This window comes from Chlorocebus sabaeus, chromosome 18 (genome assembly GCF_047675955.1).
Source record: "Chlorocebus sabaeus isolate Y175 chromosome 18, mChlSab1.0.hap1, whole genome shotgun sequence".
In the NCBI taxonomy this organism is placed as follows: Eukaryota; Metazoa; Chordata; class Mammalia; order Primates; family Cercopithecidae; genus Chlorocebus; species Chlorocebus sabaeus.
In genome coordinates this window covers 59,509,276-59,522,439 of record NC_132921.1, presented here as the reverse complement: position 1 = coordinate 59,522,439, position 13,164 = coordinate 59,509,276, and the positions used below count along the sequence as shown (strand labels likewise).

The 13,164-nt window shown below is 44.7% G+C and overlaps 1 protein-coding gene across 3 annotated transcripts in view; it reads right to left on the bottom strand.

The window, feature by feature from the left end:
- TMEM241 (transmembrane protein 241) overlaps positions 1-13,164 on the bottom strand; it is a 144,540-nt gene that overhangs the window by 75,710 nt on the left and 55,666 nt on the right. For all 3 annotated transcript variants that reach the window (XM_073006424.1, XM_007974461.3, XM_037982443.2), the window contains exons 6-10: positions 9,817-9,842; positions 5,927-5,978; positions 3,942-3,990; positions 2,713-2,758; positions 1,202-1,237 (exon numbers count right to left, since the gene is read on the bottom strand). In XM_073006424.1, coding sequence (XP_072862525.1) covers positions 1,202-1,237; positions 2,713-2,758; positions 3,942-3,990; positions 5,927-5,978; positions 9,817-9,842 — 209 coding nt within the window. The remainder of the gene's footprint in view (positions 1-1,201; positions 1,238-2,712; positions 2,759-3,941; positions 3,991-5,926; positions 5,979-9,816; positions 9,843-13,164) is intronic.

Here is a 13,164-nt window from a genome sequence, read left to right as displayed (position 1 = left end):
AATGAGGCTCACATCAAAGGAACACTCCTCTTCATTCTCTTTTCATCCTTTCCCCTGTGTGGCATCCTACACTGCGACCTCCCTGGGGGCAAGAACCATATTTTATTCATCCTTGGATCCCTAGCAGTGCCAGACATCATGTGGCAGGTACACAATACGTTTTCTGGACTGCAATTAATCACCTCTAGGTGTACTGTGGTGGGACTATGTTTGAAGGAAAATGTAACTTGAAGCCCTGTATACTTTTTTTTTTGAGACAGGATCTCTCCGTCACCCAGGCTGGAGTGCAGTGGCGCAATCATCACTCACTGTAACCTTGAACCCTGGGGCTCAAGTGATCCTCCTGCCTCAGCCTCCCAACACGGAAACCCCTTAGAGTTCTCAGATTATAAATTACATGCACATTATAATGAAGAAATTATACTAATATAAAAAGGGTATATCATGCTGTTCTAGTAAAGCAGGCTCATTCTCTGCTTGGCTTGGGACAAGGATACAAACAGAAGTCCACATACCATATTTAAAAGTTATAAATCAAGCCTCAGACTTCATCCTACCTTAACAAATACACCTTCAAAATAACCTGAAAGTCTAGTTTAAAATGTAGAATTCTTGGGCTCCCTGGTGCTGCATGTCAGAATGGAGCAGCCCAGGGCAGCCTCTGACTCCCGGTTGGCAATGCCTCCCTTTTCTTTCCACCCCAGGCTTCATCCTGCAGCCCAAGGGCCTCACACATGTGTGTGGACACCTGAGCCTGCAAGGTCACCTCCACCTCCACTCCTGCCCATTGAGAGCCTCTCTTTGGACACCCCTTGGGCCTGAGAGTGAGTTGGGAAGATGGACCCAAGGAGCTCTGGAGTCGAGCTCAGGGACACAGGTGGGGATTCAAGGACACAATCTAGAAGTGAGGGGGTGGGCTCTGGGATGAGAGAAACGTCCTTAGCCTCAAAGATGCCATGCCCCAGAGGAGGGATGTGGCCCTCTAAAGTTTAGGGCCTGAGAGAGGCCCCTCTTGCTTGGTCTAAGGGCAAGACTACTATTTGGTCTCCTCAACTCTGGTTATCCTCACAAATTCTGTAACTTACCTTCCTGGCAGGCACACTGGCTCAGAACTCTTCAATCAAAATATTATTGGAAAATAAAAATCCATTAGCCCTAAAAGGATATGAACTGTTCTTTAAAAATGTAAATTATATTTTACCTGAATATATAGTTTAAGTATTGCTGGTCAATGTCACTAAGGAATGAGAGAGAAAAAAAGATAAATGAAATAGCAGAACTATTTTAAATACATAAAATAATCATTATCTTCTATCAATAAATTCTATTTTAGTTACTACTTTTATAAATTACCCATAAATAGAGGGAAAAGTACTTAATATTCAAAACCAGTTGCTAGTTCATTTTAAATCACACACATTTTCACCTGTGGGCAACTGTTTCCCACGTATACATTTGTCACTTTCAAAGGAGTGTCAACTATCTCAGGCCACTGGACTGGCTTCTGCAGCTACCAGATTTAACAAGTAAAAATACAGGGCAATCAAATACATTTGAATTTCTGATAAAGAGTAATGTTTTAGTGTAAGTACTATCTGTTCCGAATATTACAAAAATTATTCGAGGCTTATCTGAAATTCAAATGCAACCAGGCATCCTGTATTTTATCTGGCAACTCTACTGGCTTCTTGCTACAAAAACATTTTATTAAAAGAACAAAAGGTGCTCCAGGGAGTGGAAGCCCCACATTCTCAGAGTGGATGACCTTCTCTCAGGAGTCATTCCCTTCGAACCTTTTCTCATTAGGCCTTCAGCAGGCCCCAAAACCCAGAGGCCAGCTGGCTGGTCTAGGGGAACTGGCCTTACAGCTCCAGGCCTGAAGTCTTGTCTTTTCTCATTTACATTCACCAAAGCTGCTCCATTGACTGCCTGCAACAAAGGCCTCATTTTGCCCAAGAATGAGCTAGGAAGTGGAGAGACTTCTGGGTCTAAAGTAAGTCAAATTAGGATGGAGCTCGGGAAACAAGAAAAAGTACTGTCCCTCTGTGATCGATGCAGCCGATTGGCACCCAAAACAGCTGGCCACATACATTTCATTCACATGTCATCTGAGAGGTGACATGTGAATCCCCTAAAGGAAGGGGATTGAGACTTCCATGCCTCTTCACACACGGCTAAAGGCAGGCATGTTCCAGGTGTTAGCGGACACAGCCTGGAGTGGCCCAAACAGCAAGAAGAGGGACGGCTTCAAGGACTAAGTCCCCTGCCCTCACCACAATCCAGGCCTGCAGAGTCTCTGGCCAAATGGAAGAATTTCATGATACCACAAGTCTCAACCCTTTCCTTTAGGCCAACCACAGCTCACCAAACATTAAGAGTTTGTCTTGGCTGGGCACGGTGGCTCACACCTGTAATCCCAGCACTTTGGGAGGCCAAGGCAGGCGGATCACCTGAGGTCGAGAGTTTGAGACCAGCCTGACCAACATGGAGAAACCCCTCTCTACTAAAAATACAAAATTAGTGAAGCATGGTGGCGCATGCCTGTAATCCCAGCTACTTGGAAGGCTGAGGCAAGTGAATAGATTGAACCCAGTGGGCGGAGGGTGAGGTGAGCTGAGACCGCGCCATTGCACTCCAGATCGTGCCATTGCACTCCAACAAGAGCGAAATTCCATCACAAGGGAAAAAAAAGAAAAGAGTTTAAGAGTTTACCTTAATGCACTGGGTTTCTGGGACTTCCGCAGAATTTTATAAGCCCCTGAAAATGAAATAAAACATGTCACTGGTCATGGTATTCTGCTCAAGGAACTGCTGGCATGTCCAGGGAAACACAAAATCCACATGGATAAAGGCCCCCAAAGGCATGACTGCTGGTCCTTTTCCCTATGAGGGTCACACCCAGCTGACAGGAGAAGACCATCAACATTTGGAAGGTTTCAAGGATGCAAATTCAATAATCCTCTATGATAACGCAGTCAGTCCTTCCAGTGGTCCCCAGAGTGCTGGGCATGGAAAGCATCATGATCAATGAAGGACACAATTAACAGGAAGGTGTTACTTCCTTGACATGATGCACATGAAAAAAGAAACACCCCTGGATTGCTGAACATTTCTGAGCTGTGTTAACAGTCAGGGCACTGCTTCTCTCCCAGGACTACGGACAAGCAACACTGAACATATGATTTGTAATAAAATCAGATGGTCCCTTTATTTGACCAATTTCAACATTTTTGGTAAATTACCGAAAAAAAAAGTTTTTGACATGAACTTCTGAATATCTTCCCAACGTTTTTAGAGAAGACCAATCAGCATTCCAAAAGCTGACTTGAGCAAGTGAAACCCCAAGTCATGGTGAGTTAGTTCGTATTTGCCATGAAAAAAGAGGAAAGTATATTGGAAATGGACACATTTGAGGAAAAACCTCAAAAGAGAAAACCAATCCAGAAAATGACCATTTAATTTTAACCTTCACACCTTGGATTTGATTTTCCTATTGTCCAGGGTCACCAAAAAGTGGGTATACAATAAACCTCAATTGTTCAAGTAAGCCTCCCTCCCTCCCTCCTTCCTCCCTCCTTCCTCCCTCCCTCTTTCTCTCTCTCCCTCTCTGTCTCTTTCTTTCCTTTTTTTTTTTGACAGGGTTTCACTCTTTTGCCCAGGCTGGAGTGTGGTGGTGTGATCATGACTCCTGCAGACTCGACCTCCCTGGCCTCAGGTGATCCTCCCACCTCAGCCTCCTGAGCAGCTGGGACAACAGGCATGTGTCACCATGCCTGGCTAATTTTTGTATTTTTTGTAGAGACGGGGTTTCTCGAGGTTGCCCAGGTGGGTCTCTGATTCCTGGGCCCAAGGGATCCGCTTGCCTTGGCCTCCCAAAGTGCTGGGATTACAAGTATGAGCCACTGTGCCCAGCCTTACGTAAGTACTATTTTAAAACTTACCTACACAGAATAAGTGAATTACAGCCCAAAAATATCCATCTGGATCAAACTGAAACACAGAATTAAAAAAAGAAAAAATGGCTATAAGAGCAAGGCAAACGGAATCCAGTGCGGCCATCAGAAACCCTGTCATCAATGCGCAGTGCCAAGCAAGGGTCCCAAAATAGGACCCCTGGGGCCTTACGTCAGTTCCTTGGTTCCCTCTCATTCCTCACCCAGGTGCCTACAACATCTTCCTAACAGGACTCTGCCTCCAACACCCCATGCCCCTCACTGCCATCACAAAGTTCAAATCTAAACTCATGACGCCCCAAGACCTCTGTGACAAGCCCCCATCAACCCCTCCAGTTGTATGTACAGCCTCCTACTGTCCCTGAATAAGGATAACTTGCATTTTCCCAAGCATGACTGCTTCCCCCTACAACTCAACCAAGGGGACCCTCTACTTCTTCCCTTATTATTCTCCACAGGATGTAGTATCATAGGACACGTCCTATTTATTTCTTCCTTATTTGTTTATGTGTTTCTGTCTCCCCCTGCCCTCCCCTCTCGTAGATGTACATTCCAGGAGGGCAGGTGTTAGAACAGGGGTAGACACACAACAGGTGCTCAATGATGCTGGATCACAGGATACTCATGACACTCCACGACTGCCCTCGCCAGCTTTCTTCTCCTGGCTAACTCCTCCTCATTCTTCCAGATTTAGGTCCTGTAAGCAGAGCCTGGCTCTAGCATCAGAGAGATCTGGGATAAATTCTAAAATCCTCACTTATTTGTTAGCTGCTGACCTTTTGAACCTCCTTATTCTATGCTATGAAATGGAGATAATAATTCTCCCACCCTTACAGAAATGTGGGGAGATTTTAAATAACATAAGGCACAGAAAGCATTGGCACAGAGCCTGGCATACAGCAGGCTCCCTGTAATTGTGGCTATTTCTACTTCCTGAGGTCCCACGTCTTCTTAGGTGCTTCAGAGCCTCCTGTACCTCGGGGACAGAGCCCTGGCCTCCCTGTGTGATAATGATCTGTTTACTTGACTGTTTCCCTCCCCTTTGCTCCAAATAGGCTTGACTTCTGCCTGAGCAAAGATTAATTTTCCTCTTTGTGTCCCCAGAACCTGGCTCAGTGCCTGACACTTGGTGGGGACCTAATAATCCTGAGGGAGAAAAAAAGAAAGAAAGGAAACCCAGAAATGAGAGGACTACTGGGGGCAGGGGTGGGTCCTCAGCACCTCATAAAGAAAACTCAACTTTAGCACAGGATAATAAAATAAAAATCATTTTGCAGGTCAGGCACAGTAGTGGCTCATGCCCATAATACCAGAACCTTGGGAGGCCAAGTCGGGTGAATCACTTGAGGTCAGGAGTTTGAGACCAGCCTGGCCAACATGGAGAAACCTCATCTGTACTAAAAATACAAAAAATTAGCTGGGTGTGGTGGTGGGTGCTTGTAGTCCCAGCTACTCAGGAGGCTGAGGCAGGAGAATCGCTTGAACCCAGGAGGTGGAGGTTGCAGTAAGCCGAGATCGTGCCACTCCACTCCAGCCTGGGCAACAGGGTGAGACTCTGTCTCAAAACAAAACAAAAACAAAAAAACAAAAACAAAAACAAAAAATCACTTTGTAGGAGATGAGGCTCTTGGGAGGAGAGGAAATCCACTTTGCCTCCATGCCTGAGGCTGGGGCAACCTGGGCGTTGGCTAACAGGTTCACCAGGCATGTACAGAGGACAGACGGCAGGCACCACAGTGCTCAGGGATCAGAGCTCTGCAGACCGCGATGCCTCCAGCCTTGGGGAGAAGGCAAAAGCCTGGGGAAATGGTATTGCCCAGGCCCAAAGCTACCCAGCCTGCAAGCTTTGGAATGCTTCTGCATAGGCCAAGTTATCCTGCTTCTAAAAGGAAGGACTAGGAAATTCTGGTCATACACCCAGGCTTCAGAGAATAAAAGACACTTTGAAGGCAAATGAGTTCACCCGGACTTACCTGGGAGTCATTGAAGGGAAGGCATCCTGCTGCGGCCAGGAGGAAGAGGGCACTGTGGAGAGGGACATAAAACACTGCAGCTTCACCTTTTAACATCAACGCTTTCCCCAAGAGTGTGGAGGTGAAAATGCATCCTCTGGAGTTTGGATGAGGCAAAGATCCTGCGAGACCAACTTGGTTCCTCTGTCTTTCCTCTGTGAACCTGACTAGCTGTGTAGTTTTCAATTAGGTGCTCTACTCATGAACAGACCTTTCCTTCTCTGGATCTCAGCTAGCTGTTTCCCAGAGTCAGGCATTTACAGGACATCTGCAAGACCACAGCTGGCTCACTCGAGGAAAATAGTGTGCCTGTGAAACATCTAATGAAACAAGTGTTTTTTCAACTGCAGATCCCAAAAATATACAAGTGAAAAACTGGGGAATCAGACCACAAATATGCCCGTTTCAAAAATGAAAACACTACAGAAATCGCATTAAAATCTTTTGTGCACCCTCACAACTGAATGATCAAACAATACCACCAATAACGAGGCAGATCCACATTGTGTGCCTCTCGATATAAAGCTCGGAAGGACACCACATCACTCGGGTGGTATTCCTGCCAAACATGCAGAGCGTGGATTGAACCACGAGAAAACACTGAGACAAACCCAAATTTAGGGACAGTTCACAAAACAACAGGCCTCCTCTATTCAAAAATGCGAAGGCAATGAAAGACAATAAAAAGCTGAGGAACTGTTCCAGATTAAAGGGTACAAAAGAGACATGACATCTTTTTTTTTCTTTTTTTGAGACGGAGTTTCATTCTTGTTGCCCAGGCTGGAGTGCAGTGGCGCAATCTCGGCTCACCGCAACCTCCACCTCTCGGGTTCAAGCAATTCTCCTGCCTCAGCCTCCCGAGTAACTGTGATTACAGGCATGCACCACCTCACCAGGCTAATTTTGTATTTTTAGGCAGGGTTTCTCCATGTTGGTCAGGCTGGTCTCGAACTCCCGACCTCAGGTGATCCGCCTGACTCGGCCTCCTAAAGTGCTGGGATTACAGGCCTGAGACAATACGCCCGGCTTAGACATGACATCTTTAGGGGAAAAAAGAATGTTATAAAAGATAATATTGTGCCAGGTGTGGTGGCTCACGCCTGTAATCCCAGCACTTCAGGAGGCCAAGGCGGGCAGATCACTTGAGTTCAGGAGTTTGAGCCCACCCTGGCCAATACGGTAAAACCCCTTTTCTACTAAAAACACAAAAATTAGCCAGGTGTGGTGGCACATGCCTGTAGTCCCAGCTACTCAGGAGGCTGAGACAGGAGAATCACTTGAACCCAGGAGGCGGAGGTTTCAGTAAGCCAAGATGTGCCACTGCACTCTGGCCTGGGTGGCAGAGCAAGACTCCATCTCAAAAAAGAAAAGGAAACAATAATAATAGTAATAATATTGTGGCCAGATAAGTGGCAACATTTGAACATGGACTCAATATTAAATAATAGTATCATATCAGATGTTATTTTCTAAATTCAATGACTGCACTTTAGTTATCTAAGGGATTGTTGTTTTTAGGAAACACAGCTTGAAGTATTTACGAGTGGAGTCATGACCTCTACAACTTATTCTCAAATGATTCAGAAAACATAAGAGCAAGAATAATATCTACATTATCATATATGTATGCAATATTTATGTATGTTTATGCATGTGTACACATATATACATTGAGATAGCAAGAAAGCAAATGCAAAAAATGTTACCAATGGGTGAATCTAAGTGAATACATGGGAGCTCATTGTAATATTCTTGCAACTTTTCTGTAGGTTTAAACTTTTCCCCCATAAAATGTTTTATTAGAAAAATTTCTTATACATACTAAAATATTTACAGATGAAACGCTAGGGTGCCTGGAATAAATACTGAGCAAGGCAGTGGGTGGGGCCAGAAGCTGAAAATGGCTGAAGCTGGGAACTGGGTACACAGGACTTCATTCATTATTCTGTTTACTTTGATATGTCTTTAGAAATTTCCACAGTAAAGCAATTTTTAAAAATTCTTGCACAAAAAGTAACACTGCCAAACACAGACATTTTCAGGCAGCTATCCTTACTCATTAGAAAGTCAATTTGGAGCTGGTTCAGTAATCCCTGGTTTACGGCCTATTCCTTCTGAGTTTCATATGCTGAAAGCTCTTGCCTCTAGCTTTCCCCATCTCTCCTCCTAAAAGAAGGCGCCAGAAAGCATAAAACCCAAATTATCACTTAGTCTCTTTCCTCTTGCCATTTTATAGAGGCAACATATATATATAGTGCCCCTTAACTACTGACTATTCCATCAGGCAGCAAACAGCCAAGGATCAAAGGCATGAACAAAAGTGCTGAATACAATGTTTTCACTTTCAGGGAACTTTGCCATATGCCATCTCCTACCAACATAGATTCCATATTCTATATAGAGACTACATGTTTTTATATGTACACATAAACATATATATGTAACACACAACAACATGGCATGTGTAATCTTAGTACACTGAAAACAGTGGTGCTGATCAATTCTGATGGTGCTCACTGCTATAACCATGTGTAGTTGCCACTGTACCCAATGGACCAGCACTGACCGGCTGGGCCAGAGGCAGGAGGACTGGCAGAGGGGCCCTCGGAGCTGGCGCCTCACAGCCTTGGGAAGGTCAGGACAACACGGAGCAGCCAAGGCTCAGGACACCTCTCTACCCCAGCCCGCCCTACTCCTATAGCCTTGCTGACTTTCAAGGCACCCCAACACACAAATGACCCAGAGAAGAATCCAAGGCAAACAGTGGGCTAAGTGGAGGAGACACTGTCAGGGGAGCCTCTTGGACCTGCCCGGGAATAGACACGTTTTGTGGTGGGAGGAGAGGAGAATACTGATGGGTTTGGTGTCTCCCTATAGTGAAAGGCTTCATAGAATAGAGGATGCTTCCCCATCCATGGGGAATGAGCAACAGAGATCCCCCCAAACAGACAACCTCTTGGGGCTGTGGAAGACGGGGGATGCCCAAGGGTGAGACACCTGCCTGCCTGCCCACCACACCTGGCCTCGAGCAGTACCTGATTACATCAGGTATCATGAGCTTTACTGCCTCTCTCTGACACCTGCTAATCTCCTTTTAAACAGGAGGACAGTCCTGAAGTTTGGTTTTGTCTTATTCTTTCAAGGTGGAACCTGTAATAAAGAAATAAAAGGAGGGTGGGGGATTGGATGAAAGCCCAGAAATATCTGCAGCAGAAATCCTAAATCCATCTATCAAAGCACCTTTGTTGGTTTTCTGTCTGCAGGACTGAGCTGCTTGGCCTGCAGAGGAAGCGGGAAGCAGTCAGTGCAGGGCACCCAGGTTAGAATTCAAATGCTGCAGGCACCGAGGTTTGAATGAGAGGACAGCCCAGTTTACGCTTTAGCAGAGGAAACTGAGGCAAAGAGGATGAGGAAAGCTGCCCACAGTCACCCTGCTGTGGCCCAGGACTGCAGTTCTAATCTTACAGGCCGGTGCTTTTTCCACCATGGAAAATATTAAAGACCAAATAAACTGCAAACGTTACTTTTAAATTTTTAAGTCCTTTCCATGTTTTTCATTTTCATTCTCCATCAGTATCACACAACTGTTTAGTAAAGTTTTGGGCATCAATGACTGAAATCTAGCACAGGTTGGTTCTGGTGTTTTCTCTTTTGGAATAAAATATTTCAGAAAGAAAAGAGAAACACAGGAAATTTTAGACTAAGACACAAATTAGGGATATGTGAATGTTTATAATAAATTCTTCTGTCACCTCTTAGAGTATGAATCTTCAACAAACAGTTTATCATCCAAGTTACAATTAGGTTAAATCTTATACTCGGGCTTTTTGTGGGGAGGGCAGTAAACTTACCTACAGATCTTTGTAGGAGATGTGTTCTGCATAAAAGTAAAGAAACATACAATTAGACTTTTAAAACTTTAAAAATTCCTCTTAAAAGGAAACATTTTGATTAAGAGGCAAATAAACTATGAGTAGGTTTATCAAGGGCTTAACAGCTTGCTGCACTTTAATATTTACTGAGGCTTTTTCTGCTTGGACCAAATGAAGGATGACTCAGAATTCCAGAGTTGAGTCACTTCAGCAAAGTACTTTCACCATTAGAATGATGTTTACTCGTGAAAGACAAAATGACGCTGGGGCTGTGTCTTTAAAAATCTTACACACTAAGAAGAGGAGCGAGAAAGAAATAGATGTAACCTGTATTTTAAAAAGCAATTAAGCTCTTGTTCTATTTATCCATTTATCTATCTATCTATCTATCTATCTATCTATCTATCTAATCTCACTCTGTTGCCCTGGCTGGAGTGCAATGATATGGTAACTGCAGCCTCAAACTCCTGGGCTGAAGCAATCCTCCCACCTCAGCCTCCTACTGAGTAGCTAGGACTACAGGCATGAACCACCATGTACGGCTACTCTTTTTATTTTTATTTTTATTTTTTTTTTAGATTTCTGTAGCAGCAGGATCTGACTGTGTTGCTCAGAGGTATTGAATTCCTGGCCTCAAGTGATTTTCCTGCCTTAGCTTCCTAAAGCACTGGGATTACAGGCGTGAGCCACTGCACCCAATCTCAACTTCTATTTTAGTTCTGTCTCTTTAAGTATTCCATTCACGAATCCAGCTGACTCTGAGGAGTCCTATAAATTATCTGATGTGATATGAAAATTAAAAAACAGAAAAAAAGAGAAGGAGTAATAACATTACTCCACCCCAAGGGAGAAGGGGAAAAAAGGCAGACTGGGGGAATATAAACTTGGCATTTAAATGACCTGAAATGAAGAAATTCTGATTTGGACTTTACCATTATAACTCCTTTTGATGAGTCAGTTTAAGGAAATCAGACTTTTGTACTGAGAACGCATTTGCACAAGTTAGCAGAGAGTAACACGTTAGGAGAGGGTAACACCGATTTTTCTATATTTGATAGAGGAAACGAACAGGTACAATTCAACTTTTGATTAATTCTAAACATTTCAGAAGGATTATTCTGCTAGCTGGGAACACACCATAATTGTTGACGCCAGTTCAGGCAGTGTGAAGTATAAACATTGTTTAGAAGTGAAGCGCTGACAGGAGAAACATGGGGCTTACTACAAAGGCTACCTTAAGTTTCACGTGTTTTAATAAAGTTTCCCCTGTTTTAATGAACAGATTCTATTTTTGCAGCTTTCGACACTAATCTTGGTCTTCGCCCAACCCTGCCTCTGCAGAGCCCAGGACGTGAGGCCAACCGTGCTGTACTGCCACCTGCTGGGAAGTTAGCCCTTAACCACCGAAAGGAGGAGGGCAAAGGTGATCTGCTCACACCTGCATAACTGCCCCCCGTACGGTAAATGTGTTACTCAAAAATTCTTTTTTTTTCTTTTCTTTTTTTTTTTTTTTTTTGAGACGGAGTCTTGCTCTGTTGCCCAGGATGGAGTGTAGTGGTGCGATCTTGGCTCACTGCAACCTCTGCCTCCTGGGTTCAAGTAATTCTCTTGCCTCAGCCTCCCAACTAGCTGGGATTACAGGTGTGCACTACCACGCCCAGCTAATTTTTGTAATTTTAGTAGAGATGGGGTTTCACCATGTTGGCCAGACTGGTCTCGAACTCACGGCCTCAAGTGATCTGCCTGCCTTGGCCTCCCAAAGTGTTGGGATCACGGGCGTGAGCCACCATGCCCAGTAGTTACTCAAAAATTGAGCTAACTATAACCAAAACCTCAACAGCCTGGTATAAGAGCAGAAATAGAGAGGAGGGACTGAAGGGATGCTCTTCAACTTCTGTGACTAGCATGCTCACCCAGTAACTTCCAGGGCTAACGTTTCAGGCCAAAAGAAAAGGCCCCTTCCATGGAGGGGAGTAAAAGAGCGTAGATCCTGGGATACAGAGAGTAAAAACAGGCAATATGTTCATTACTTAGCTCCATCTCCCAGGGCTCTGGATATGATTGAATTCATGGCAGCCATTTTCCTTTTCAGGATCCTCAGTCCAAAATAACCTAGCAACAAGTCCTACTGAGGTCTCAGGGTTCTGAATAGGTTAACTCCTCAAAAGCCATGCTGCCAAAGGAACAGATGTGGTGGTTCATGCCTGTAATCCCAGCACTTTGGGAGGCTGAGGAGGGTGGATCGCCTGAGGTTAGGTGTTCAAGACCAGCCTGGACAGCACGGCGAAACCCCGTCTTTACTAAAAATACCAAAAATTAGCAGGTGTGGTGGCACACGCCTGTAATCTCAACTACTCGGGAGGCTGAGGCAGGAGATTTGCTTGAACCGGGAGGTGGAGATTGCAGTGAGCAGAGATCACACCACTACACTCTAGCCTGGGCGACAGGGCGAGGCTCTGTATCAAAAAAAAAAAAAAAAAAAAAAAAAGTCATGCTGCCAAAATTAACAAAAAATAGCTGACATTCCTCTGGGTCAGCCAACTGAACTGTGAGGGCTACTCACATTGCCAGGTGCTGTTCTAAGGGCTCTACATGTACTGAATCCTTTAATCATGGGGTAAGTAACAGTCATCGGTTCTATGTTACAGAGGAGGGCACTTGAGGCACTGAGGAATGAGGGAAGCTGCCCCCCGCCCGCCTGCCAGTCCTGCGGTGTCACCTCTGCTGGCACCCTTCCCCACCACCTGATGCTCTCTCTGCCTGCCTGACAAGGAGAGCCCTTTCTCTTATCAAACTGGAAAGTCCCTTCCCACCCTGCCTGACTCGAATCTACCCACTAGGGAAGCTTTCCTTGCTCCTCCCGTGCCGACTTACCGGAACTCACCCGCTGGCCCACCCATACCCTGTGCCAGCCCGAGTGTACAGGCCAGCCCCTCCATTCAACTCTGGTTTAAGGCTAAGAAAAGCGTCTCCTACATCTCTGCAGCTTTAGGCCTAGCGAAATGTTTGACATTTCATAGGTACTTGATAAATGCTGAACAAATGAATAAACGAACAGGTGTATTCTAATATTAAACAGTAATAAATAAGTCTGCAAGGTACATTAATTCCTTGAGCCACGTATTGCCTTAGAGTCAAACTGTGTGTGTGTGCACGTGTATGTGTGCATGAATACACAAAGATGTTGTTTTGGATGGTGAAAATGAACTCTACAGCTCCAGATAGTTTATTTTCATAATCTGGGAATGAAGTCACAAAGAGGTCAACTTTTACTCTCCAAAAATGATTCTAGTAAAATCCACACATGGTAGACAAAATAGCCCTCAT